This window comes from Musca vetustissima, unplaced genomic scaffold (assembly GCF_032173495.1).
Source record: "Musca vetustissima isolate MV318-11 ecotype Yass unplaced genomic scaffold, APGP_CSIRO_Mvet_v1 utg13732, whole genome shotgun sequence".
Taxonomy (NCBI): domain Eukaryota; kingdom Metazoa; phylum Arthropoda; class Insecta; order Diptera; family Muscidae; genus Musca; species Musca vetustissima.
In genome coordinates this window covers 134,323-160,934 of record NW_026876214.1, presented here as the reverse complement: position 1 = coordinate 160,934, position 26,612 = coordinate 134,323, and the positions used below count along the sequence as shown (strand labels likewise).

Genomic DNA, 26,612 nt, shown 5'->3' with positions numbered 1-26,612 from the left:
GTCATTTTTTATTTTATTCTTTGAGGACGTTTTAGTGTTGTTTCGGTGTATATATAGAAATATGAAGATATAACTTTGTTTTATTATTAATATATATATATATATTTTTTTTTTTGACAGAGTACATACATGTATAAAAAACAGTGAAGCTGTATAATATTTGAAAATTGATTTAAGATTTTTGTTTCATTGTTTCGTTTTGGGGTTTCGGTACAATTTGTTTTTCTTTTGTTTTGTTGATTCCAATATTTCAAGCTTAACTACATATTTTACACGTTTCCAATTTGTTTGCGGTTTGTTAGTTGGTTGCTAATGGGATTCTCTATTTAAATATGTATATATATATACGGTAAATATATATTGTATAGATAGTTTGGTATATCAATTTGATTTATACAATAGTTGTTGTTGCTGTAGTTGTAACTAAAGAATTTCTTTCTGTAAGTACCTTTGTTAAAAAATTAACATTTAATCAGACTAAAATACTGTTCATTGCTTTTCAATATTCACATTCTGTTTGACATTTCAAATTGGTTTCTAATTTGTATGTGTGTATTTAAGTTTCATTGGAGATAGTTGTCGGGGTCATTTGCAGCCATGACTGCTCCCTTGGCTTTGCATTGGACTTTAGTCCCTTTTGGATTTAGAATGAATTAATTGCTACGCCTTTGAACCATTGGCGTCATCTTTGTCCTCGTTGCGTTCATTGGAGTTATCACGTTGTAGTAAAGAACGGTTCTCGTCACTGGAGCCGCCAGCATCTCCGCTGCCGTCATTGCCACTATCCGCAGTTTCACCACGTAAATTAACATTCGATGTAAATGTTGTTTCGGAATCTGTGAATGTTTTATCCAAAAAAAATCCATTAGTCAAAAGAAATATTAATTCTCGGGTTCACAATTGTATGTTAATTGTTAATGCATATTTATATAAAGCCAATTGTGAGTGTATTGTCTTAAGCTATATCAGTATATATGTTAAATAAAAAGCGATTTCAATATTATGTATAAAAAGCGGTAAAGCAATGCTTTAGGTATGATGTGATGCAGGAAGAGAAACAAGGTGTAAACAATATTAATTTTAGCTATGTTGAATTATCCACATTCATATCCATTTCGAAAACAGGTCATGTTGTATTAACATCATTACGCGGTAATGGCATTAGGTTTATCTAGCAAAAATACCGGATCGGTGGGGAACATGAATAAAATGAGCTAACAAAACGTATATCCATATTGACCGGGACCGGGAGCCAACAAAACGTATATCCATATTGAATATTATCTGTAAGAAAGTTTTACTTCACTTTGAGAAATAAAAACCCCAAATAACAAAAATTAAAATAAAAACATCATCCCAAGTCTATAAACTTTAAACCTTGTTTCAACAAAACCTTAGCTAATAATTCAAAGCCCAGCTATTGGATTTTTGCGGTACCAATTGGTTAAAGATTTTAGTGCTGCACTGGCTTTGAAATACCGAAAATCTGTCTATATTGTTATGCCAAAAGTTGGTGCCTAATTCTCATATTACTAATACACGTGGCCGAAATCTCGAAAAAATCGAGAATCATGCGGAATGTGTATATGAATCTGTGTCAAACTCCAAACATCATAAGAATGATTGCAAAGCTTCAAGTATTATCGAAAATATGGCTAAATCTTACATTGATTTAGCCATGTCAGTATTTTAAATTGCTACAGACGGATTGTCAAATTTGTTATGGGATTAATTTAATGGTGGAGGGCCGAATTGATAAACTTTTAGTAACGCAAATTCACAATTTCATAAACTCTGCTTCTTTTATCAGCAATGTTGCATACAGCGAATCTTCATCCTAGGTTGGTTGGTGTTGCAAATTGGATGTATAAGTCCACGTTTTGTTATAGCACCCATAGGTAGTACCGGTATATTTAATGTGTTAAACGCATTATCCATTCGAAAGGGTTCTAATTTGGCATACCATATTTTTAGAGGCTGACATACATCTGTGCAGGAAATAATCAATACATTGGTATTGCTCATTTGCTGCAAGACCTGCATAAATAAAACCAGTGAGCTGTCAGTATTGTCGGACGACCATATCCTATCCAACACAACTACCACCGAACACTAATTTCATACAGAAAACGTTTTTGGGCCGTTGAATTACCTAAATATCATCTGAACGTCACCGAAATTTGTAGTTGTCGTTCTGGACCATAACCGGGTACTCATGCCAACTTTTATACCTATCCTCGCGACAGTTTTACCCTCTAGTGTGATAATGGTAATAGTAACCAAATCGAAATACGCAGGCACCTGTAATTATCATAGTATAACTCCCATATCTGATGACATGGGTCAATTTAAAATGTATAGGTATTCCAGATTCATGGTAGGGAAAAGAATTCTCCCCAGAATATGTTCATTATAAGTCAAGGTTTTCCAAACGTAGTTACCTTGGTTATCAGAAATTTGTAATTTATGTCATATTTGTTTTAAACTGCGAAAACCGGCGTTGGAAAATGGGATTAGAATCATAAAAAACCAAAAAAAAAAAAAACGGCAGGCATTCATATTGGGTCTATATCGAAACAATGTCTCTATTTACAAATATTCTGCAAGTATTTAATCTGTCAATGCGAATTTTTAGACTTTTCGTTTATAAAATGCGGTTAGAATTTATAAAATGCCTTAATGTTCCCACGGATTTTGGGATAGGGTTATGTTTTAAAATACAGATGATACCTTCAAAATCGTATTTCCTTTTTAGTATCAAACATCCTAGGAGACATAGAATTGCAAAACTCTATATTACATATTGAAGTCTCTTTATGCACACTGCAGAATTTACTCTGATAAAAGAATATATATACTTATCATATCATATTAGACTTATATTATTTCCGAATTTGGAGGTTTGGAAAAACTAAAAAGACGTGGAAATTTTGTATGAAAAATATCAATGTTTTTCATTTTCCAAAGTGCATTCAAAATCGTCGTATACACTAATTAAATTTTCGAACCTGACATAATTTTTATGATGGACCTGGCTAAATTAACTGTAACTGATTTCAGATAACTGATACTGATTTCATCCGTACATACTTGGGATTACAACACATTCCTATTTTATATATTTTATGCGTACTGGTTAATTTGTTTATTTTCTTTGAAAATTAAGTCGAATTCCTTCGTGTCAAATTTTATACAAAGAATCTCTAAATTTTTTATTTCAAATATGTCGACAAACAACGTACTTTAATTTGATGTCAAGATATTATATTTTATATATTTTACCTAAAACAAAACTATTTTTTTCGATTTGTACTTAAATAAAAATATTCAAATTAATAATTGAAATAATTCTTATAGTTAAACTAGTATTATATTAATTATTGAAAAAATATATATATTTATGTATTTCAACATAGCTTAGATTAAGTTTGCTTTCACCTGTAATTCACTTACTTGTGTGATGTAATTTTGTTAATATACATATATCTGTAATTAATATTTATATATACAAAACAAATGAACAGTTGTTGTATATATATGTACATAAAATTCCGAATTTGTGGTTAGTTTTGATTTAAGTTGATGGCAATAAAATGAAAAAAGTATTTATTAATTGTGAAATGAAAATTCTTATTATTAGCTGGTAAGTATAGGACAGCACAAGGAAAAATGTAAATGTATTGCGGTTTTTTTCTTTTGGTGAGTATGTGCAACTAATTAACAGTGGCCGTGATAATAAGTGCAACAGAACAAGACTTTACTGTGCTTTCTATTATCTTACAAATTAGACTTGCTGGAAAAAACAACAACGACATACAAGAAATGTACCATCAAATATTAGGGAATTCCACAAAAACATAACCAACATAACTGTAGAATATTCACAGACGGGCAGAGAGATAGAGAGGGAGGAGACATGCTTCAAAGATGGTGGGTATCACTTAAAATGCAGCATCGAAAATGACTGACGGATGAATGGAACAAATGATCGATCATTCACAATTGTTTGTTTAATTGAAAATAGAAGTTTGGTATTAGTTTTAGTGGAGTTGTAAAGTCGCTATAAATTCATTTTTTTGTTTGCTTGAATCAAACTTCTTTTGGGAGTTTTTGATTTTCTTTATTTTTTATTTTTAGTTATTTTTGGCATATTTACCTAAACTACTGTCTCTATTCGTTGAGTCATAACGACTGTCTCCGGACAGATGTGCAGCGGCGCCAGCACGTGACAGAACTGGTTTTACCTGTCGTAGAGCCTGTTCCTCTGCTGGATAGCGAGGTGTTTGAAATTTGGTCGGCTTCGATTGTAATGTGGCCGGGCCTGAGCGTTGTTGCATTAGGGTTCGATGCCTAAGGGGTGGTGGGGATATTGACTTAGCTAAAACTGAATGAGGTAATTTATTCGGTGAGTAATCACTGCCTGATTCGCCCTGTCAAATAGAAATGCCAAAGATTAGTGTATCCGCAAAGAGAGGAATGGTTTATTGTAAGGGTAACTTACCATTACTGTGCCATTGTCAGAGACACCTGAACCAGACATGTTGTCCGCCAGCAGACGTTCACTTTCCGGATCCGCCAGTACTCGAGACACATCCGATTTATTCTTGAGAATTGATTTAGATCGGCGATGATGGTCCAAATTGGGTGATGCATCTATTGATTCTATCGATGAGGAATGTTTACTTTCAAATTTGGCTAAATAATTACAAGCAAGCAAAAACAACACCAACGTATATACATACATATATGGATAGATAGGTATATCGAGGCAGATCCATTAAAAAATATACATTAAAAAATAAATACATACAAGCTTATAGATACATCAATCAGTCAATATTTACAAATGAATGCAACTCTGACAAAACAATATACTTTACATAGCACTGACAACCAAGAATTTCAACTGGAAATTACACATGTACATATTTAAAAAATACATATTTCAAGTTGGATGGAGGATTTGCATTATGTCTTGATCTACATTCGAAAATTTTACTTGTAGCATTCTAAGCCATCAAACTAGAATGGCATTTCAGATTTTGCTACATTCAATAAAATATTGTGATCAGCAAAATATTGGTAAATTGAAGAATGTTTTCCTTTATCATCGGGAATCCAAAATATAAAATAGAGCGTGAAACTGGATTGTATTGATTTGTTTAGGGATAATGGGAATCCGTTTATGTGAAGGTTTTGGTAGCTCGAAATCTGGACAAGAAGACCATCTAGATCGTGTATATAGCTATATGAAAATTCTCACAAAAGTTCGGCATCCATCTAATGTAAAAATGCTTCAATATTTTACATTTTTCAATGCCAACAAATGTATATGTTAATTATTATTTAAAATTAAAGGGCCAATCCGTGGTCAACGCATTTCTAATCGTTAAAACAGGGCAAACAGTTGGAATTCAATTACATTCAATTATTTTAATAATGGGTTTAGAAACTATGTTTGACAACAGCAATCGGTTGTTACGAGGGCTATTATATATTTTTTCTGGCCTAGGCACTGGCACCGTCTGAAATTTCCATTTGAACGATAACATTTTTTAGAATAATCATACGTACGGCCATGTGTTGTGTTGTTTACAGTTTTAATTTAAAAGAAAACGATGAATTAAGTCGTGAATATTTTTGACAGCATTCAAAGTGGATTATCACGACTAGAGTAAATCGATAAACTATAAGTTTTATGTGATAATGTAGCGCCATCGTGTATCAGTGTGAATAATAAATTCAATCCTCGGTCAATTCTTATTATCATGCCAATGAGTGTAAAGAAATTTTCAAAACATACGATCGTGTTGCTTTAAAAGATCTGCCTAATGTCTTCGGAGGAATTCCTTTTTGAGCATGGGTTATCCGCCGAACAGCCCTGACTGGCTCTCAATGATCAACTATTTTTGGCACCAGAAGAAGCTGTTGATGCGTTCAGAAATAATGTTTTAAAGGGTTCACATCGAAGTGGAAATAGTGCTTCGATCGAATGTTTCGAAAAACATTAATATCATGTTTCATCATAATTGTTCGGATGTTTATTTTTGGCCAGAAATATATATATATATATATGTAGTACCTCTCGTATTTACATAATTAGGGAGGCATAAAATTGTCGAAACTTTCGCTTTTTGTTCAGGGCGTCAATAATAACAATAATAATGTTGGCATGGAAAATATTTATTACTAATTGATAGCTTGTGAGCAATATTGATCCTAAAGACAAAGTAGAGTTGTATCGAAACATCATTCCCAATGTGAGAAATCTTCATCATAAAATAATTTAATTTGATTTTCTAGTAATCAGCCCTTCAAAAGATTTAACTACAAATGCCTATTGTTAGTAAATTGAGGTTAGTTTTTTTATATATGCCGGTCTCAATGCTTAATTTTTCAAAATTGATAAAAAAAACTTGGTTGTTATTCATTTCAATATTTCGAGAGATTAAAATACAAAAATTTACACAAAACGTTTCGCGTCGTTTTTAATTGTCCAACTTTTCAATTAAAGCAAACGGAATATTCACAGAAAATGTACACAACGAAACTCAACAAATGCGACTGATTGATCTTACCTTTGGGTCCAACATTTTGTATGCCGAAAAGATGCTGATTTATTAGTTTGGTGGCAGTGGCTAAACTCTTGCCGGGCATAAACGATGAACGCTTCTTTTTACTGGTGGTGGTGGTAGTGGTACTGGCCGGACTGTTGTCGCTGCCTAGATTCTCCTGCGACAGTTTGGAGTCATCGAAACGGGCTCGTGGTTTCGACATCTGTGCGGGGCCGGTGGTGGAATGTGAGGAGGAGGACGACGATGGCATTGCCGCTGCTGAGAAACTCTGTTGGAATCGCGTTTTGCGATGCTTTGGCACTGGATTCTCGTTGAGGCTAATGTGGCTGCCGCGATCGTGTGCGTCGAAATTTTGATAGACATCATCCATGGGACTTAGACCACCAGCTGCCAAATTTCGCAAAGCCGTATCACCAGATGCGCTCTTTTTCACATGGGCCCGTATCTGGCCCGAAGATGGCGTCGGCGGTAGACCCACCATATAACCGGTAGTTGTGTTACCAGCCGAGTCTTTTTCCAGTGGATTTATATACAAATTATCCATGTCTATGTCCAGGGCACACACCTCGTCGTTCAGATCGGACGTGAGGTCGCCCTGTGACAGGAATGGGTGGGTTTGACAACTGGCATAGGTGTCCGAACTATCTACGCTTGCCAGATCGGCATTGTTATTATTGAAATTGTTATTCAAATTATTGTTGCTGAAATTGTTCCCCAGTGCTGTCACACCTTGTTGGCTGGTGCTCATTGGCAGCGGATGGCAAGTTCCCAGAGATGTTGTATTGAAATTGTTATTGTAATTGTGATTGAAATTATTGATGACAGTGGAACTGCTGCTCACATACGGTGGATATCTCAGAGACGTATCTAATGGCAGCGCGATTGTAGTCGACGTCGTTGTGCCATACGACGATGACGTCGACGAGGATTGCGATATGGGCGCAAGGCCTCCGGTGGCAGTGTATGGCAGTGATGTGCGCACAACACCTCCGCTGCCGGCCGAATACAGTAGTTCGCTTTGCGTTGTACCCGTGGAAGCGGTCACAATACCACCGCTACCCATTTGCAATTGGTTGGATATGAAAGCTGCAGCCGATGCGGGCGGTATTGCCGGCACAGCAGGTGGCGATGCGGCAATTGGAAATCCACCAAATGGAAGCGATTGTTGCAGCTGACGATTGGCCGCTTGTCGCATTTCATAACAAATCGGTTTATGGAAGTCCGATGTTGGAAGTGAGATAACACCTTCGGCATCTGTAAATTCCTTGAAATCCTGAAACACACAAATGAAACAAGTGGATCGATTAGAAGGGAGCCATAGCGACGGAAGGAGTATTTCTTGAGTTTAATATCGGCACCAGGTTCAGCACATTTTAAACTATTTGAATAAGTAATGTACAGGGGAAATTCTTGGACAAACTACGTCAGCTTGTGTTAAAATGCCCAGAACTAAGTTTCGAATTTAAGAAGATTTTCATAAGGGAAATAATATTATTAAATTGCATTTTGGACACATTTGTTTGTTATTTATAACCCTTAAAGGAATATCTAAAAATTATTTATGGGGTAGTGTTATTTGTGTTTTTATTTTTTGAAACAAAATTAAATTTTATATACAAGTTCTGTGCAGAAAGCATATCAATCAAGCGTGACAAGCTAAGAAAAAACTTTATGGAAATTTATGGGCAACTTACCTTATATAATTATTCAATGAGTTTCAATGTAAATATAATTTTAGTTTTTTTGTTGTTGTTGTTGGCAGCTGTTTGTAGTTATTGGTATGTAGATTAAATATACTATAAACAATTTTTTTGAAGATTGAATCCTATACGAATTATACTGATATGAGTATTTCTTTACATTCAAATTTCGGTTGGTTTTTGTATCCTGATTCCGAAGATTCAGAATGGGTTATAATAAATCTGGATCTACGAAAACGTTGTTAGATTGAGGTATATTCGAACTATAACAATAAACATAATTCTAGTGAAATTGGTTAATTAATATATTCTGTAAAACCGAATATTTGTAAAAAAAGTTGTGGTTGTGTTGTGTTCTGTAAAACCGAATATTTGTAAAAAAAAGTTGTGGTTGGATGAGATTTTGATACCAGACAAATACGAGGTCTACGATATAAATTTCAGGCATAATAATAATGCATTAATTTCACGTTTGAGTTAGTCGAAGCGGTGCTTGTTTTGAGCTCATATTGTCTACTTCGTTTTTCACCGGATCATTGGCCACATGACAATCTTTGTCGAAAAACAGTCGATCACTTCATTCAGAGTACTTTTTGGAATTTGTTCGTCATCGATGACTCGGTCGATAGGGCTCATAGATCGACTGCCCGAGTTAGCACGATACTTTTTTGAGTAATTATCAAATAACGCAGCCTCTGACGTGAATAAAACAATTAACCCTTTCAGTGTAAAAAAAAATTTTGTCGGAATAAAAATCTAAAATTTTGTATTTATAATCATATAAAGGAACATAACTTCTGTCTTTCAACAAAAACATCAATTGTAACGGTACATAGGATAACCGAAAAATTGCAAAGAAAGAGTGTAATTTTAAATGTCGAATATATTCGACAAAAACACTGAAAGGGTGAAACTAGTGTTGATGCCAGTAATAAATAAGGTAACCCTAGTAATTCTAAGCTAAGCTAATGCAATGTAAATGTTTTTATCCGTCTTCATCAAAACACTTACTAACATTTACAATTAGGGAGCTCCATCCTACACTTCAACTAAATTCCAGCTCTATCTATTCACCCAAATCTAAACTATACAAGATTTGGTACCATTCACCTCAATCATACACTCCGCTGGTAATCTTTGTTGCAACCAACGTCCAGATTGTACCAAATGTGGACTTTTCGAACTCATAAGTACGAATTTTACAACGGATAGGACTAGAATCAACATTTAAGGATTCTAGTCCTATCCCTTTACGAAAAACCAAATTGAGTACCATTCATTACCTTTTGAAGACGAAGAACGATTTTCCTAAACTTCCTTTATTCTACACTACAACAGTAATTTTAATAATTTCAGGATCCCAGCTCATAGATCCAAATTGTACTATATTCAGTACTTTTTATACCTTTCACCATTGTATGGAAAGTATATTAATTTTGTCATTCCGTTTGTAACCCATCAAAATAATCATTTCCGACCCTATAAATTATATATATTCTTGATCAGAATAAAATTTTATAACGATTTAGCCATGTTCGACAGTCTGTTGTTATCACTCCAGCCTCTAAACGAATTGAGATAGATCGACATAATTGCGTAGTCTTTTGTCTGCAGCCAGGTCAAGTTCGAAGATGGGCTATATTGATCCACGTTTAGGAATAGTACCCATTACAGTATTTTGGAGCTTTGAGAGTATTTTTCAAACGAATTGGCTGTTTGTTTTATTAATTTGAGTTCTTATTTGATAGTAAATCTTTCCACAAACAATTATATATATATAGGTAATTTTTTCAACAGAATTCGCTGTAATTTGGTTTATTGTAGTCTTATATCGTAACAAATCACCCTTCCAAAAAATAATAATATTCGGGGACTACACCTAATCCCCATATAACCCCCTTTTTAATTGAAATAGTTATATGATTTGGTCCGCGTTTATGGTTAGTCTGCACTCGAAAGTATGTCATTATAAGACAATTTTGCCGATTCTGCTATTTGTTGTAATCATTCTATTATCGGAGGATATCGAGATAAAACCCTGCCTACGATACCTACGGATTTTTGATATTTTTAATATTTAGCATGAAGGAAAGTATTGTAATGCAAAAATATTAGGTTCGAAGTTGAGCTATATCGGTCCTCAATTAAGGATAGCACCTCACAGTATAGGTATAGCCTCCAGGGACGTACGCCTACAAAATTTTCTCCTCAATGACTTTTTTCATACTGAACCAGCAGTTTCCTAATTTCATAAACTACATTCCATTTTAATTCCCAATTTCAAGGCTCCTGCTCTTACTTTTGACCGAAATCCAACTTCAACCAAATTTAGTACAACATAGCACATTTCGTACGCATACGTACGATTTTAAATGCTGCCCAAATCCTGTACTCGAAAGGTAATCATAATTCCTATTTTTAGGATGCCATTTGAAGACGCCAAACTAAATGCAAATAGTACCAGTTTAGTACTTTTAATACACATAACCTGTAATACATATCAAATTCCACACCTTCCCAACAGTTAGAACAGTTAGAACTTAATTTAATAAAGTTTTGCACTTATTGTACACTTATAGGTTTAATTTCGAAAAAAAAAATTTTTTTGCATCTTTCTAACATTCCATTAATGACCAAAATCAGAATAAACTATTAAGTCGGTTGAAATGCGCATAATATCCTCATTATAGAATTTTCAAAAAATTTTTGATGCATCTTGTAAAAATGGTCTAAACTGTTACGAAACTTCAATGTTCAATAAAATATCCATATTCATCACCTACAATTTAATAAGCAGAATCCAATATTCCATATATGTAAAAAAATCATATTCGTTTTACATTTGCTTATATGTTTTTATTATTAAAAAATCTAAATAAACATAAACAATTCCATTACTAAGAAAATAATAAACTTAAAAATAATACAAAAATAAAACATTACATGAAGGAAATTACATTTAAAATACTTTGTTTTCTTCAAGAACAACTTATAGTGTCAATTAAAGCATTCAATTTCATTTCAAAATAAATTCAAATTAATATTATTTTAACTACGTACGTATATATTCGCTTAGTGATAACTAGGATGTGTTTCAAAATATCGAAATGTTGAATGTGTGAATTTCAGTTGGATTCGATGCAAGCGCAATTGCCGCATCTTCTGACATTTCCAAATTTTGTTCAATTAATGTACATCGTAATAGGTTTTGTATCTAAAAAACTAATGTAATGTAAACTATGTGTAATTACTAATTACGTAAAAAACGTATGAAAAGATATTCACAAAAATTCTTTGAATTTTTGTTTGTCTTTTATATTTGTTGTTTATGCAGTATCTCGTTCTTATTTTGAAAACGTTTTACATCTTGTTTAAAATATTATATTTTCTTAAAATGTATAAAATTTCACATTAGAAAATTGGATGTTCATTAACTATTAAACTAAATATTCAAGTATAAAATAAAAATAAAAATAAATATTTCATCTATATATGTTTTTATACCAGATATCGTATGGTAACATCTTTGATGTCCGTTGAGGTTTTTGTTATAAAAAGTACAAAAAATATATAAACCCGTGGTCACGCCTTAGAATGTAGTTATCAGCACAATTTTGTTTTTGTAATTTTACGATATTTCAAAGATTTTCAAACGCTATTCGCTCTCAATGGAATACATTCGCCTTGGCATCTTTGATATCCCTTTAAAAAGAAAATAAACAAATAAAACAAATGAAATTATAATTTAATAATTATCAAATAATTAAAAACGAGCAAATACAAATAAATCAAATAATAATTAAGAAATAAAGGAACAAAAACACAAAAAGCAATATACACTGGAAAATGCTAACGAATATACAACGACTGTACAACGGAGTAGGGGTAGCTCCATTCGTTTATATATATATACATATATATGTGTTTGGCAGATGGACAATTAGCAGTTACACCAGATAGAATTTTCCGAAGCGAAAGCTACATAAATGCTGTGAAAAGCAGACGGACAACGATTGACATATAAACATATACATATGCACATCTAATATGTGTAATTTTGTGAACATTGTCCACATGCCCAACTAGGAATTAAGAAATATATATTCGATTTTAAGAATTGCGATTTAAATTACAAGTCACGGGATTTAAATATGACCAACATAGTCAAAACTTTTACGATGTACGAAACTAATTGAGGGGCGAAAGCCGTTCGTACCCTCACAAAGTTAAATTATGCTGCATCCGCATTTGCAAATTAACTGCTATATCAATTTTCCACTTCAAAGAGGGTCATATTTTGTTGACGATGAAATGTTCCGTTATTTTTTCCAACTTTCCTCGTACTTATATGAAATGCGCATGTTCGTCAAGGACGCATCCTATTGAAATTGGGGCAATTGGTTCAGATCAGAGATCTTTAATAAGAAAAAAATGTGTTTCGGTATACACATAGGTTACTCGTACGAATAACTGGGCTTCTGGATGTGCAATGAGCAAGAACGTAAGGCAGAATCTGTTACCGAGTGCGAAAACCATTTTGGTAAAATGCAATAGTGTCGACGAGTAAGAGTACTCTGTTTATAAGTGACAATATGTTATTGGACATATTTTTTAACAAGTGGATTATAGGAGTCGGAATCAGTCACACATCGAGTTTTCTGGTTCAGATTTAGTTCGGACTTATATTTTCAGATAGCTGGGAAATATAAGTTCGTCTGATTTCATATAGATGGAAAAGGTATGAAAGGTCTAGGTGACAATATGAAAACCCCAGAAGGAAAAATCCTCCATAGATCAAACTTTGGATATATGAGATTGCCAAATACGTAAAAAACATTCAGTTTTCTTAATTTTGGAATATATTCATACCATAAGAGAGCTTATAAACTAATGCATTTTATTTATTGAGCCGGAGTATTATCGGTGTTTTATTTGAATTTTCTGTTCCAAGACTCATATAGGGATGTAGTAACAAGACACGGGAAAAATAGAAAAAATACGGGTCTATGTCCTTCAGGCCTAAATATATACGTTATAGAATACAGATGTTTTTTTTTGTAGTTTTTCACACAAAAGTCAGGATCCATTTGATCCGCCAAATATTGACCGATCTTTATCAAACGGGCATTCTTATTCCTTGGCTCGATTCCCTTCTCCATATAAAATATTTGGACCATAATTAAGACCTCTGAAGCGGCCAGAAAATCAGACAAAATAAAGTTTTTGGTCCATTTCATCCCCCAAATATTATCCGATCTTTACCAAAAACAATAGCGGCCTTCATTGGCCAGAACCCATCCTACATGCAAAATTTAGTGAAGATTGGTCCATGACTCGTATCGTGTTTACAAATTATAATGAAATATCTCGACTCAGCTAGTCGAGATAGAGATATGACGAGATTTGATCGGTATACTTAAAGGTGGGTCTAGGACCAATATGTCGCGGCGTTACAAACTGTGTAGGGTATGGAAACACATACAATAGCTACAGTGTCACCAGCAAAAAAAAAAAAAAACAAAAGACAGCGTTATACTTTTGGTCAGGGTTATCCATTTCGAGCTTTAAAGAAATGCAGGCAAAAAATAAATAAAAGTGGAATGGAAATCTGAATAAAGGAAAAAATCGGAACTTCGCACCGCAAAATCGCAACATCATCCCACGCCTTTTTCTTTATTAACCATGACGGTGAAATTGTTTAAACGTTGCCGTGAGTCAGTGCGCTTTATTAAATGCCGCCAAAATGAGTTTCACATTGTCTAACTTTTGCAACGTTAACGCATGACACGATACACAGCTCAACGGAAGCATTCTGTTTAGCCCTTAATACTTTTTTATGTGTCTACGCGAAAGTGTTCGAATATTAACTCAAAAAAATTAATGTTTGCAACATTTCGCAGGAATTTCATTTAAATGTCAAAGTTTAAAATTTATAATGATGAAAACATATTTTATATGTATTTTATTTACTTTTACTGCCACGAAATGGATAACACAGTATAAACTCTAGCAAATACCTCAAAACAACTCTAAAAATTAAATAATCTCCAGCATTCTACGATGGAACAAATTACAACATTTTGTGTATGTAAAAAAACTCCACATTATTACCAGTTTCTTCTCTTCACAAGTAGAAAAGATTGACGCGACCCTCTTCTATCATACGTTTTAGAATTCTGTAATTTTCAGGCGACGGTGGTGGCCGCACCAGTTCATGCATTGGAAATTCTTCGCCATTGAAGGTAAAAATTTGATCCTGCAATAGTTTGCATGTTAATTTACTGCGAGAAAAACAGAATAGAACAATCTACACGCAGTAATTACTTAATTGCTTCAATCAATTATTGAATAACAACTTAAGTCTTAACTGAATTTCGTAATTTACACACATTACCATTATATATATACATACAGGTTGAAATTGGATGGATGGCAATGACAATAACAACAACTATATTTAATTAATGGACAATGACAATGTAAACAACTCAGACGTCTATATGAGTATGTGTCTGTTGTTCGGGTCTTGTGGACATGACAATAAACAAGGAAAATGTAAGCAGGGTGTATCGGTGCGGTTCCTTAAGAATTAACTCTTACATCAGTATGGTATTGGTAATAATCAATACAAAAATATAATTCTAAACCATTTTTCTCTGTATTTTTGAAAGCGTAAATAAATTGTCATATTCGAAATCCAATGATTTAAGGATTATCATCTAACTTGTAAAGTACTTACCCAACGGGAGTGTCATTTTTATATCGACTTAGAATAATAAATTGTAAATTACGGCATTGATAAAGACTATAATAATCTTAAGAGCATACAAATATTAATAAAACCTATTCCCACTATATAACATTACCACTACCTGTATATTACGATTCGGATGTGGATCAAAAGTTAGTTGCATATCGAAATAATGACTCTAAACTTAATAGTGAATCTTACAACAACAACAGTTGAATCTTCTGTGTCATATTCATCGTTAGGTGGGAACTTCCACCTACTCTTTTAGGACAGCTTAGGGTCAGTGTTACTTAATTTGACACGACCAATCGTCGATTTTGGACCAATATATACTATTTTATGGTTTGGGGAAATATTACGAAGTGCGATTTTTGGATGCTTTAAATGAACTAAAATACAGATATGTAAGATTCATCAAAACCGCAAACATTTTTTAATTGTATGAAATATTTTAAAAACAACATTTGTAAGGTTGACATTAACTATTAACCGGAAATCCAATCCACTTATTAAATTCTGCTCAATATTGTGAAACCGAATTCAAATACTATCCTTATGGTATAATTGGAAACCAAACGACACTCTCACACCTAGATATTTTTACACTATATTATACACAGATACAATGACATTGGCACGACTGTGCCTGTGAATGGACAATTGTAAAATAATTTTACAATTTACAACTTAGTATACACTGGGTGCGTCTCATGTGGTGCATGAACAACTGGTATAACTTGTACATTTTCTAGATACCTTTGATGTGCAGAAACAGCATTCGAATTCCACCGGTACATCCTGATCGTAGTTGTCCAGTCGTTGATTTTGCAAATTTTCAAGCGCCACCTGACGTCGCAATTCCGCCACTTCCTACAAAATGTGTGTGTGAAGGGACATGTAATACATTCTCAAATGCAAAAATTCAATTCTTAATTGAAATAAAAATAATATCAAATTCACAGAAATAAATATTCTTTAATGCGCAATTCAAAACAAAATTGAAATAGGGAAATAATATTATTTAGGAATAAATCGTATAGAAGAAGGAAACCGAATACGCAAACTTCTTTAAGAAAAATATATGTAAGAAAAAACAAAGAGAACACTTTATATACAGAAAGTATGTAGAGGTTACATTAAATATGAATCAAACAATGAAAGAGATGCAAAATGCAATAAGAAGACATCACAACGAAAGAATAAAGAAACCAAGAAGAAGAAGAATAATAAACATCAAGAAATCAACAATCGGCACATAAAAGTCAGAACAAGGACAGGTGCATAGGCGCAAGCACAAAATGCACTAATAATAAATGTCTATATCATAAAGAAATGTTTTGCATGTCTATGTATGTGTTGATGTTTGTTTATGTTTCTTAGGCATATGTAATGTATGTGTAGGTGCAGTAAATACAAATATTTAAATAGTTATGGTTAGAAAAAAATATAATTATTTGTATAGAAACGATTCCGATTATCATAATTAACGAGCTAAAGAAAGAACTGATTGTCGTAAATTTTATGATATGCTTAATATAACATTCGATCCGATTTATGTGTGCGCATATACATACTTTTGTAATTAATGTACAGATCACACTCGGTAACATATTAAGGGGACTCCCTCTATTCTCGTTTTCAAAAAATTGAATTTTGTTTTCTATTTTTTATTTAATTCACACCTACACTAATTCAAGAATGTTCCTATAAGATTTCAAGTGAAAATCTCAACAACTCTAGGAGATATAGTCGATTTATTGTGCGTTTTCTCCAAACAGTATTTTACAACTGGCGGGCACGATTACTCAAAAACTCTTAATCCAATCGCTACCAAATTTTGAAACGTTCATCTGTGAGTATTTAGGTATGGTTTTTATCCGAACGGTGAATGTTTTCATTATTTTTAACGTTGTTTGTTTTTTTAACTTAGGATTTCACAAAAAATACGGAACTCCTAGATCCATAGTTTTTTTTTAATCTAAACTTTCACTAATTCCAATTTTCTCCACTCTAGAGCGCACAACAGGCCTCATTTGGCTTATGTGTATGTCCATCTCATATTTGGACATGTGGTTATATCATCCACCCCTCTTTTCCACCTAACATAGGTGTGCGAAGTCAACAATCCTTGTTCATACGAGAGAGAAACATGTATTATTTCTAATTTTCTTATCACAAAAATAAAAACAAAATTTAATAAATTATTTTTTTTTTCACTTTAAAAACTTCAAATATATGTGCAAAGTTACAAACTTTAAAATCGAGAATGGAGGGTTCCCTTAAGTTGAATTTTGACATAGTAAATGAACCACAGAATTCCTTGAAAAAATTCATGGAGATATTCTGTCGTGTATTTTTACGTATTTTTTGGCCATGCATTAAGGCATGGCAAAAAAATAGAAAACTAATTTTGAAATCTTACAGCCTTACCTAAAATTCAACTAGCTCGTTCGACGTTTTTCACCACAAAATAGAACACATGTATTTATGTATTTAAATTTCAAGTTGAACAATTTCAACTTTGACAGAACGTATTTTTCATTTTTTTTCTTTTGTTGAAAACAAAAACAAAACATTCTGGAAATTTGAAATTTCGAATGGAAACTAAAGATACGTGGATTAATTTAACAAATGTTCAAACAAATGTTTTGCGGTTTGTATTATTTGCTTGAAGATATGGATTCGACGTATTTGAGTAAGTTGAATATTTTTGTACGCCCCGTCGGATTTTAGGTAACGTTGTTATAGTTTAGTATTTAGCTGACTAATACTAAACTTTGATTTTGTATTTAGCCTTAGTTTAAAAAAAAAAAATAATAATAATAATAATAATAAATAAGGCATAAGTCAAAACATGACCGGCAAAAAGAAGCTGGATGTTTGGGTGCAACACCAATTAACAGAAAAAAATAGAATGCATCAAATTTCCGTCTGCGAAGCCTTGGTCAAACGAAATGAGATAGACCAATTTCTTAAATGGATGGTGACTGGAGTGAAAACGATCGTGGTCAAAGAGCGGCGAAGCACCTCAAACGGTGGCCAAACCATGACTAACGGTCAGGAAGGTTCTGCTATGCATTTGGTGGGACTGGAAGGGGATTATTTATTATGAGTTGCTCCCATATGGCCAAACGCTAAATTCTGATCTCTACTGTCAACAACTGAACCGTTTGAAGATAGCAATTGACCAGAAACGGCCAGAATTGGCCAACAGGAGGTGTCGTGTTCCACCAGGACAACGCTAGACCACACACATCCGCCATACAGTCCGGACTTGGCACCAAACGCTTATCATATTTTTCTTGAATTGCAAAATTTCTTTAAGGGGACCTCCCCCATTCTCGATTTTAAATTTTCAAGATTTTCATTGGTCTGGTAAATGAATACCAATGCATGTTATGATTTGTAACTTTACACATATATAATTAATGATTTAAAAAAGAAGAAAAGTAATTTGCAAAATTTGGTTGTTGTTGTTTTGTTGTTGTTTTTGGTGATTAAAGAAAAGTCCTTATTTCTAATGGCGGGCATGATAACTGGAACATCGGATCACTGGAACATCGGATTCCGAAAATTCCAACGGTGTTAGAAAGAGTATATGACTGGCTCTCGTATGAACTAAGATTATTGACTTCGCTTAAATATTAACAAAATGGCGGACCTTTGAAAAAAAAATGTTGTTGGGAAATTCGACTATTTTTGACCACAAACTATATAAAAAAATTTGGAACCGATTGGATTATTAGTTTTTGAGTTATCGTGCCCGCCATTCGTAAAAACCTGTTTCGAGAAAAATGCGTTTAAAGGTTGAGAAGCCCTCTTGCCGTCACTTGAAGGTAGCACAAAAAATCGGCTATATCTTCAAGAGTTGTTGAGACTTTCACTTGAAATTTTGTGAGAACATTCTAGAATTAGTTGAGTTGATTAGAATTAAATCAAAAAATTTTGGCCCAAATCCGACATTCCGCAGCACGTGGACATAAAAATGTGAACCGATAAATCCGAAACCAAGCATCCTAGGAGTAATGCAGTAATATGCAAATTTTGAAAGGTGTCGTAAACGAAATGACAAATGTAAATTACACTCTATGTTATATTGGAGGTTATATCAACAATACTATTACTGTCAATTATACTTAACAGCTTCTACGTGCCGAAAGTTGTGTACTTCAAATGAAAAACGAGCTATGTTTCCTTCCTTCCTTAATATATACAGTCGAATTCGGTAAGCGAACGCCGGTTTATCGAAAAAATCGGTTAATTGAAACTAAAAATTTTAAACTAATATTTCGGATGAATTTTCAAACACTTTACTTCGCTTAAAAGAAAAACCGGTTTACTAAAAATCTGTATAAGAGAAAGACTTTTTGTTGAAAAAACACAAAAATATATGAAACGAGCACCGTTTAAGAGAAAGATTATCATTTTTGTAAGGGCGACGAAATTCATTCAAATTTTTATGTGCAGCCCTAAAACTACATTTTTCCATCCATCCAAGCTTATGTCTACGATAAAAGAAGTTCTTATTCAATTCAATTTATAATATGATTTATAAATTTCACGATTTTTCAAATATTGAATGAAAACTTCGTTTAAGCGCAACGACTTTCGCTTATCCGAAGTTCACTTAATTGAAAATCTTAAGAGAAAATATTTTCTGAAATTAGCCGTTTTCGCTTAACCGAATTGGACTGTATATGAATATATATATTAGGTTGGGGAAGATGGAAACCATTATTTTTTCGCCAGATGGCTGTACTGATAGATTTCTCCTAAAGTATGGATCAAACAATCAAAAGGATTTATGCTCGTTGGAAGGGTGACATTTCGCATTAAAAAAATATTTTGCTGTTTGCATTCAGTTGTGAGTTACAGGGTGTTAAAAATTGAAGTGAACAAAGAGAAAATTCGGTACATTTTACAGATTTTCTTTGACAAAGGCGAAAATGCAAGCCAAGCGGCTAAAATTGTGAATGGTGTTTATGGTTCCGATGCTGTAACAGCCAATTATGTGCAATTTTGGTTTCGTAGATTCCATTCAGGAATTTTTGATCTTAAAGATGCACCTCGCATCGGAGAAATAATCGAAGCTGACTGGCATGTTAGCAGTCGTAACATCGTTCAGGAGCTAAAAAAAAATAAAGTATAAAAAAAATAAAATATAAAGATAATGAATTTATTTTTCCTCAACCTTATATATTTTTGTTTTCATGCGTAATGAATATCCCAAAATTTCAGTTTTTATTTTTTGTTCGCCTAAAAGTATGCTCAATAATTTAATATCATTTGCCAACCTCAACAGCAAAGTACAGTACAATAACAAAACACTTGTATAGTTCTATTATAGCATTTCTGGCCATTCCATTCAAATAGTGTTATAAAATACAGAAATCTGCAAAATACTGATTTTCTAAGGATTCCAGACTCAGGTTTCAGAGATTGGCGGAGACTCAACTCGAGATGGTAAGGATATTAATAAACATAGATCAGATAAAGTACGAAGGAGGAGACAGCAGCTCCAAAAAAATATACATCTTCGACATTCTAAAAAGAACAACTGGAGTCGTCAATGTTCTCAAAGGTAGCACACACGCATTGCCGGTGAAGCCCCATAATCTGATCTTGGTAGGGCGTAAAATATCTTTTATATCCTCTAAATTGGTAGGATGCAGTGTTTCTAAACATAGATTTCAATATTAACATTTTTCCACAAATTACCTTCTGATTGGAAGATATTTTTATAGTTTTCCGTTTCCCTAATTTTTGTATTATTTTGACATTTTTCTTGTTTACAACATTTAGCATTACAGCAGTACGGTAACACGACAAATGTGTATTTATTTACATGATTATTTTGGCATTTTATTTTCCTAAACCCATTGTAGAGAAATCAATATTACAATTCAATGAACAAACGGCTTCTAATTTTCATCGGTAAGTTGAGGAATGAGTCAAAAGATAAACATAGTTATCAAATATAATCTGTAGCAATGATCGCAATGATAACATGTTCAGAAGCTAACTCAAGAAAATCATCATTAGATTCGAATGATAGAATTGAAAATGTAGTATATTCGAATAGGCCACTTGCAGCAAGCTCAAATTTCGATGAAAATGTGGAGTCCAGCATAACAACGGAATGTGGTAAATACGATGAGAATATTTGTAATGCGTATTTGTTTGGAAAATTTGTTTTAGTTTCTCCAATACCCGAAGAATACGAAGACGAGGAAGAGAAGGACAATCCAAATTATTCTGGAGATTACAGGATAGAGTCATCCTCTTTTGAACCAACACCAACAGAGGATTATCAATATTCATCACCAACGACTAAAGCAGAGGCATTTGATCAGGAACCAATATTGAACAACACAGATAAGGAGTCTAAAGCTAAAGAATTGCGAAATCTCATACAACATTTGTATATTGCTCAGGCTCGAGTTCAATTGGAAGCTGCAGAAATTAAAAAGGCGCAAGCTATAGCAAATACAGCACAACAAGCCCTCGAGGATGCAGCCAATCATGTCCGAGCCATTACTGCCTCGTTACAAAGTTCACAGCAGGAAGTGGCCACAGCGGCAATTCGAGCACAAACGGCCCAATTACAATTGGCCGCTCATGACCAACTCCTATTTGCTGCTCGCCAGGATGTGGATGCTTTATCATCGCAAATGGTTGGCCTGCAAGCTGCCGAGGGCATATCCCAACCAAAGATTACAGTCGATGTATCGGAATTATTGGATAAATTAAATCAACCTTTACCAGAATCTTACAAGCCAACACCGGTACCAACTATAATCCCTATGCCTGCTAAGGCGAAAACAAGAAGAACAAAAAAGTATCGGAATGAAATACTAGAAATTTGAAAGTGAATTATGAACATAGATTTGCTCAACTAACAGATACATTAATTTGGGAACCCAAATATGCAGCATTTATACATTTGTCCTTGTGAACTAATTTATAATTGAATTTATTTATGGAATATATTTTTATATTTTTAATTTTGATTGACAAGTTTTTAAAATCTACAATTTTTACTATGACATATTGAGTGACATGGCCACATATAGAATAATCAACACATTTCTCGTAAAGTGTCGATCAAACAATTTCCGATTAATGATCGTCGCAGTGTGAGTTACAGGCAATGCAAGCCAAGCGGCTAAAATTGTGATTGGTAACAGCCAATTATGTGCAATTTTGGTTTCGTAGATTCCTTTCAGGAATTTTGTATGTTAAAGGTCACATCGCACAGGTAGGCCAGTTGTCGAAAATGTTGAAATGTAAATGTTGTCGGAGAAATTATCGAAGTTGACCGGCATGTCAGCAGTCGTAACATCGCCCAGGAGCTAAAAATCGATCATTAAACTGTTTTAAGGGGACCCCCCATTAAATTTTTTTTGATTTAATTCGAATCTACACTAATTCAAGAATGTCCTACAAAATTTCAAGTGAAGATCTCAAGAACTCTTGAAAATATAGCCGATTTATTGCGTCAGCATCAAGTGACGGCTAAAGGGCTTCTCAAACTTTAAACGCCTTTTTCTCTTTTGCGAATGGCGGGCACGATAACTCAAAAACTAATAACCCAATCGATTCCAAATTTTTACACGTTTCTCTGTGAGTGTATAGCTATCGTATGAACTATGATAAAGCCAATCGCTGAAGATCTTCCTTATTTTTTAACTTTGTTTCTGGTCAAAAATCGGCGATTTTCCAAAAATATTTTTTCAAAGGTCCGCAATTTTGTTAATTTTAGAGCGAAGTCAATAACCCTAGTTCATACGAGAGCCAGACATGTACTCTTTCTAACACCGTTGGAATTTTCGGATTCCGATGTTCCAGTAAGGAGTTATCATGTCCGCCATCAAAAATAAGGACTTTTCTTTAATTACAAAAAAACAACAACAAAACAATAACAAAAATTGTTTGTAAATTATTTTTCTTCATTTTTAAATCTTCAAATAGATATGTGCAAGGTTACAAACTTTAACAAGCATTGGTATTGATTTACCAGCATATTGAAAATCTTGAAAAATTAAAATCGAGAATGGGTGGGGTTCCCTTAAATCATTTCCAATTGACCAGAAACGACCAGAATTGACCAACAGGAGATGTGTCATGATTCACCAGGACAACGCTAGGCCACACACATCTACAGTGACACGCCAGAAACACCGGGAGATTGGTTGGGAAGTTTTAATTATCACATTTTTCTTGCATTGCAAAATTTCTGTAATGCTGAAAAATTGGTATCTAGGGAGGATTGTGAAAATCGTCTACTAGAGTTTTTTGCAAATAGAGAGCAGGACTTTAATGAGAGAGACATTATGAAGTTACCTTTAAAATGGCAACAAATCATATAATAAAACGTTGCATATTTGACCCAAATCGGACAAAAATAATAGATTTCTTTTCCCCCAACCTAATATTTTTTGGTAGTGGGATTTGACAGCCAATGAGAATACCAGATACCAAATTACGGCCAATTCGGTTGAAAAACGTGTCCAAAGGTCTCAAAATACCGAAAATATTGAAATATGCTATACAATGAGAACCCAAAATACAAAATTGCAGTAAATTGCAGTTTTTTTAGGAAACGTGTCCAATATACCGAATATTGGCTACGTTATATGGGGCTACACAGAAACGTGAACCGATAGAAATACTTTGTGGGGAATGACAAATTTAATATACACTCCACCCTAAGGGGATACTTTTGACTGTGACACACTGTAAACTAAATGTTGGGGTTCTGAAAATCTTGTAGTAATTGAAACACTTAAAAACCAACATTCATCAAGAAAACTGCCTCAAAGGAGTCAGTGGTAGAGTTCACGAGGAGGCCATTTAAATGATTTAGTGTTTCACACAAAATTTCAACGTTCACACTTTATAATAAAGAAAATTTATTTGCGTTTTTGACATCAAAATAACGGTATATTTCTAGATATCGAAGATGTGTCGATGATGTAATAAACTGAAAGGCTAAACATAATAAATCTACTAAATGTAAGTATGTATGTATGTTATGAAATATATTACACAAATACTTGATAATCAAAATGAAAGTTAAGCAAAAGCTAAATAAATAAATAAATAACCGAACAATAGAATCAAGGCAATGCTGATATTATCTCTTTCAAATTTTTCGTAATTCATAGTGTTCAAAAGATGTTCAATAGTATTGGAAGATAGTAAACGAAAATGATTTGATTATCAAACAGGAAGTAGATATATAATAAAAATGTAGGTAAGTATCATGTTCTGCTTGTAGGAAGAAAGATAAGAAAGCAAAATAGTTTGTTTATTTTTTGTCTTTTTTTCAATAAAACTCAAAAAACAGTTGTCATTCCAAAAATACTTGAAAAGTTTCCGAACAGAAGATCAAGATATTGTTTCTCTTGAGCATAACCGGTGCCAATTGCAAAAAAAATCTTTTGTTTTTTTTTTGTTTATTTAATATTGTATTTCGGTATAGCTTTTATAGTTTCTTTTGGTTTTGTATTTGTAAAAACAGCCTCTAATAATGGTTCAAGACATTATACAAAATCAAATGAATGGAAAAATAAATTAGAATTGAATTAAGGATTTTTGTTTTTTTGTTTACTTTCAAAAGAAATGAAAAAAGTAGTATAATTAAGTAATAGTAAGGTATTTTATTATACCTCCTTACTCCGTCCCCGTAGAATCTATAATTTAAAAGGGTGTGTGTTTTTAATTTTTCAAAACAAATTCGATATACAAGAGAGAGTTAAGAGTTACATTGAGATGGATAGTAAAAACAAATCGAATCAATGAAAGAGTAAAATAATCCGTTGGCTATACAGAAATGAAAGAAAGCATTACGAAAACAAAAACGGAAACCAGTATCACAAAGACCTAGATGGGAAAATTGAACTGAGTTACAAACAAACGTATGGAAACCAAACCAAAGGAAACCGAAAAAACATAAACTAAACAAATAGTTAAATACTTTTCTGTTTAATTTTTGTAATCTTAAACAATTAATTGGAAGATATGACTTTTTGTGTTTTTTTCTCTTCTGGTAACAAAACATTAAAAATATTACAACGATTATGTGTACAATTAAAATGTGAAATAAACAACACAAAAACAATATCAATATGTTTGTTAGGTTTTGAATATCTAAATGTTTAGTGTTAGTGTCGGATGTATTCGTTGTCGAAGTAAACAGGTGGCAACATTTTTGTACTTAAAACGTGGGCTTCTTTTTAATGGGAACTTACATTATGTTTAGTATTTATTGTTAATTCAATAAAATATTTTATTTTATTTATGATTATAAGTGGAAAAACATAAACTCGTTAAGATCGACCCATCATGAGTTGAAATGTACCAGTTAGGACCGAACAAAAGTCGGACGGTAGTCGGCTCACTTCACAACTTTTGGTATATTCAAGATATTTTCCAAAGATGTTTATCATAACAGACGTACAATTTCTGATGGGCCATTGACATGCAATAAAACGAAATAATATGTGTGATCAATATCTGCATGTTAATCGACTGCAATCAATCCATACACATGTCATTCGGCAATCTATGGAAAATTTTATATAAGTCAGGCAGACTAAAAAACGTGTATTTACAACATATATGAATCGGCCAAGAAAACTTGACAAATGTCATTCGTTATTTAATCTCAATCGGATTAGTTGGTAATCGGTAGAAAATAAATATGGAAGCTATATCTGCATCTGAGCCAATTTCATAAGAACTCAATAACACATTACATGCTCAATTTAATACGTGGTTTAAAATTTCGTCGAAATCGGTTAATCATAGGGTATTTGGTGCACCATTGAGATGAAATCAGCTAGAAACATGAAAATAAGCTATATATAGAAATGTGAACCGATCCAGGCTGGTTCATTGTGTAAAATTTCATCGCAATCCGATAAATGTTCAGTATTTGGTGCATCATTTATATCAAATCGGTCAAAAATATATGTGGAGAATATAACTAAATCTCAACAGATGTTTACTAAACTTCGCAAATGTCTTTCTAGACACATTTCGCTCCGTTGTAAATTGGAAAAATTTTGAGTCTGTGGTGCACTATTTATATCATATCAGACGAATTTCTAAATCGATTATCACCGGAGCTGTATATTTGCACCAGAAAAAAGATAATATTTTGGGTCTTATTATCGTCGATAATTATTAGGTTGGGGAAAAAGAAATCCATTATTTTTTCGCAGTAAAAAAAAATATTTTGCTGGTTTTGGTTGTTGCATTCAGGTGTGAGTACAGGGTGTTAAAAATGGAAGTGAACAAGTAGAAAATTCGGTACATTTTACAGTTTTTTTTTAAAAGGCGAAAATGCAAGCCAGGCGGCTAAAATTGTGAATGTTGTTTATGGTTCCGATACTTCAACAGCCAATTATGTGCAATTTTGTTTTCGAAGATTCCGTTCAGGAATTTTCGATGTTAAAGATGAACCTCACAGGTAGGCTGGTCGTCGAAAATGTCGGTAAAGGATCGGAGAAAGGATCGAAGTTTACCGGTATGTTAGCTAAAAATCGACTATTAAACTGTTTTAAACCATTTAAATTTGAC

The 26,612-nt window shown here is 33.1% G+C and overlaps 1 protein-coding gene across 3 annotated transcripts in view; it reads right to left on the bottom strand.

Annotated features, from left to right (window-relative positions):
- Positions 1–606: 606 nt before the first annotated feature.
- LOC133338780 (potassium voltage-gated channel protein Shab) overlaps positions 607–26,612 on the bottom strand; it is a 79,785-nt gene continuing 53,779 nt past the window's right edge. For 2 of the 3 annotated variants that reach the window (XM_061546885.1, XM_061546886.1), the window contains exons 6-7: positions 15,783–15,896; positions 11,918–11,977 (exon numbers count right to left, since the gene is read on the bottom strand). In XM_061546885.1, the coding sequence (XP_061402869.1) occupies positions 11,924–11,977; positions 15,783–15,896 (168 nt within the window). In that variant the 3' untranslated portion in view covers positions 11,918–11,923. Of the gene's footprint in view, positions 837–4,156; positions 4,431–4,501; positions 4,696–6,578; positions 7,849–11,917; positions 11,978–15,782; positions 15,897–26,612 lie in introns of those variants that run through there. The other variant, XM_061546887.1, reaches the window with a different exon arrangement.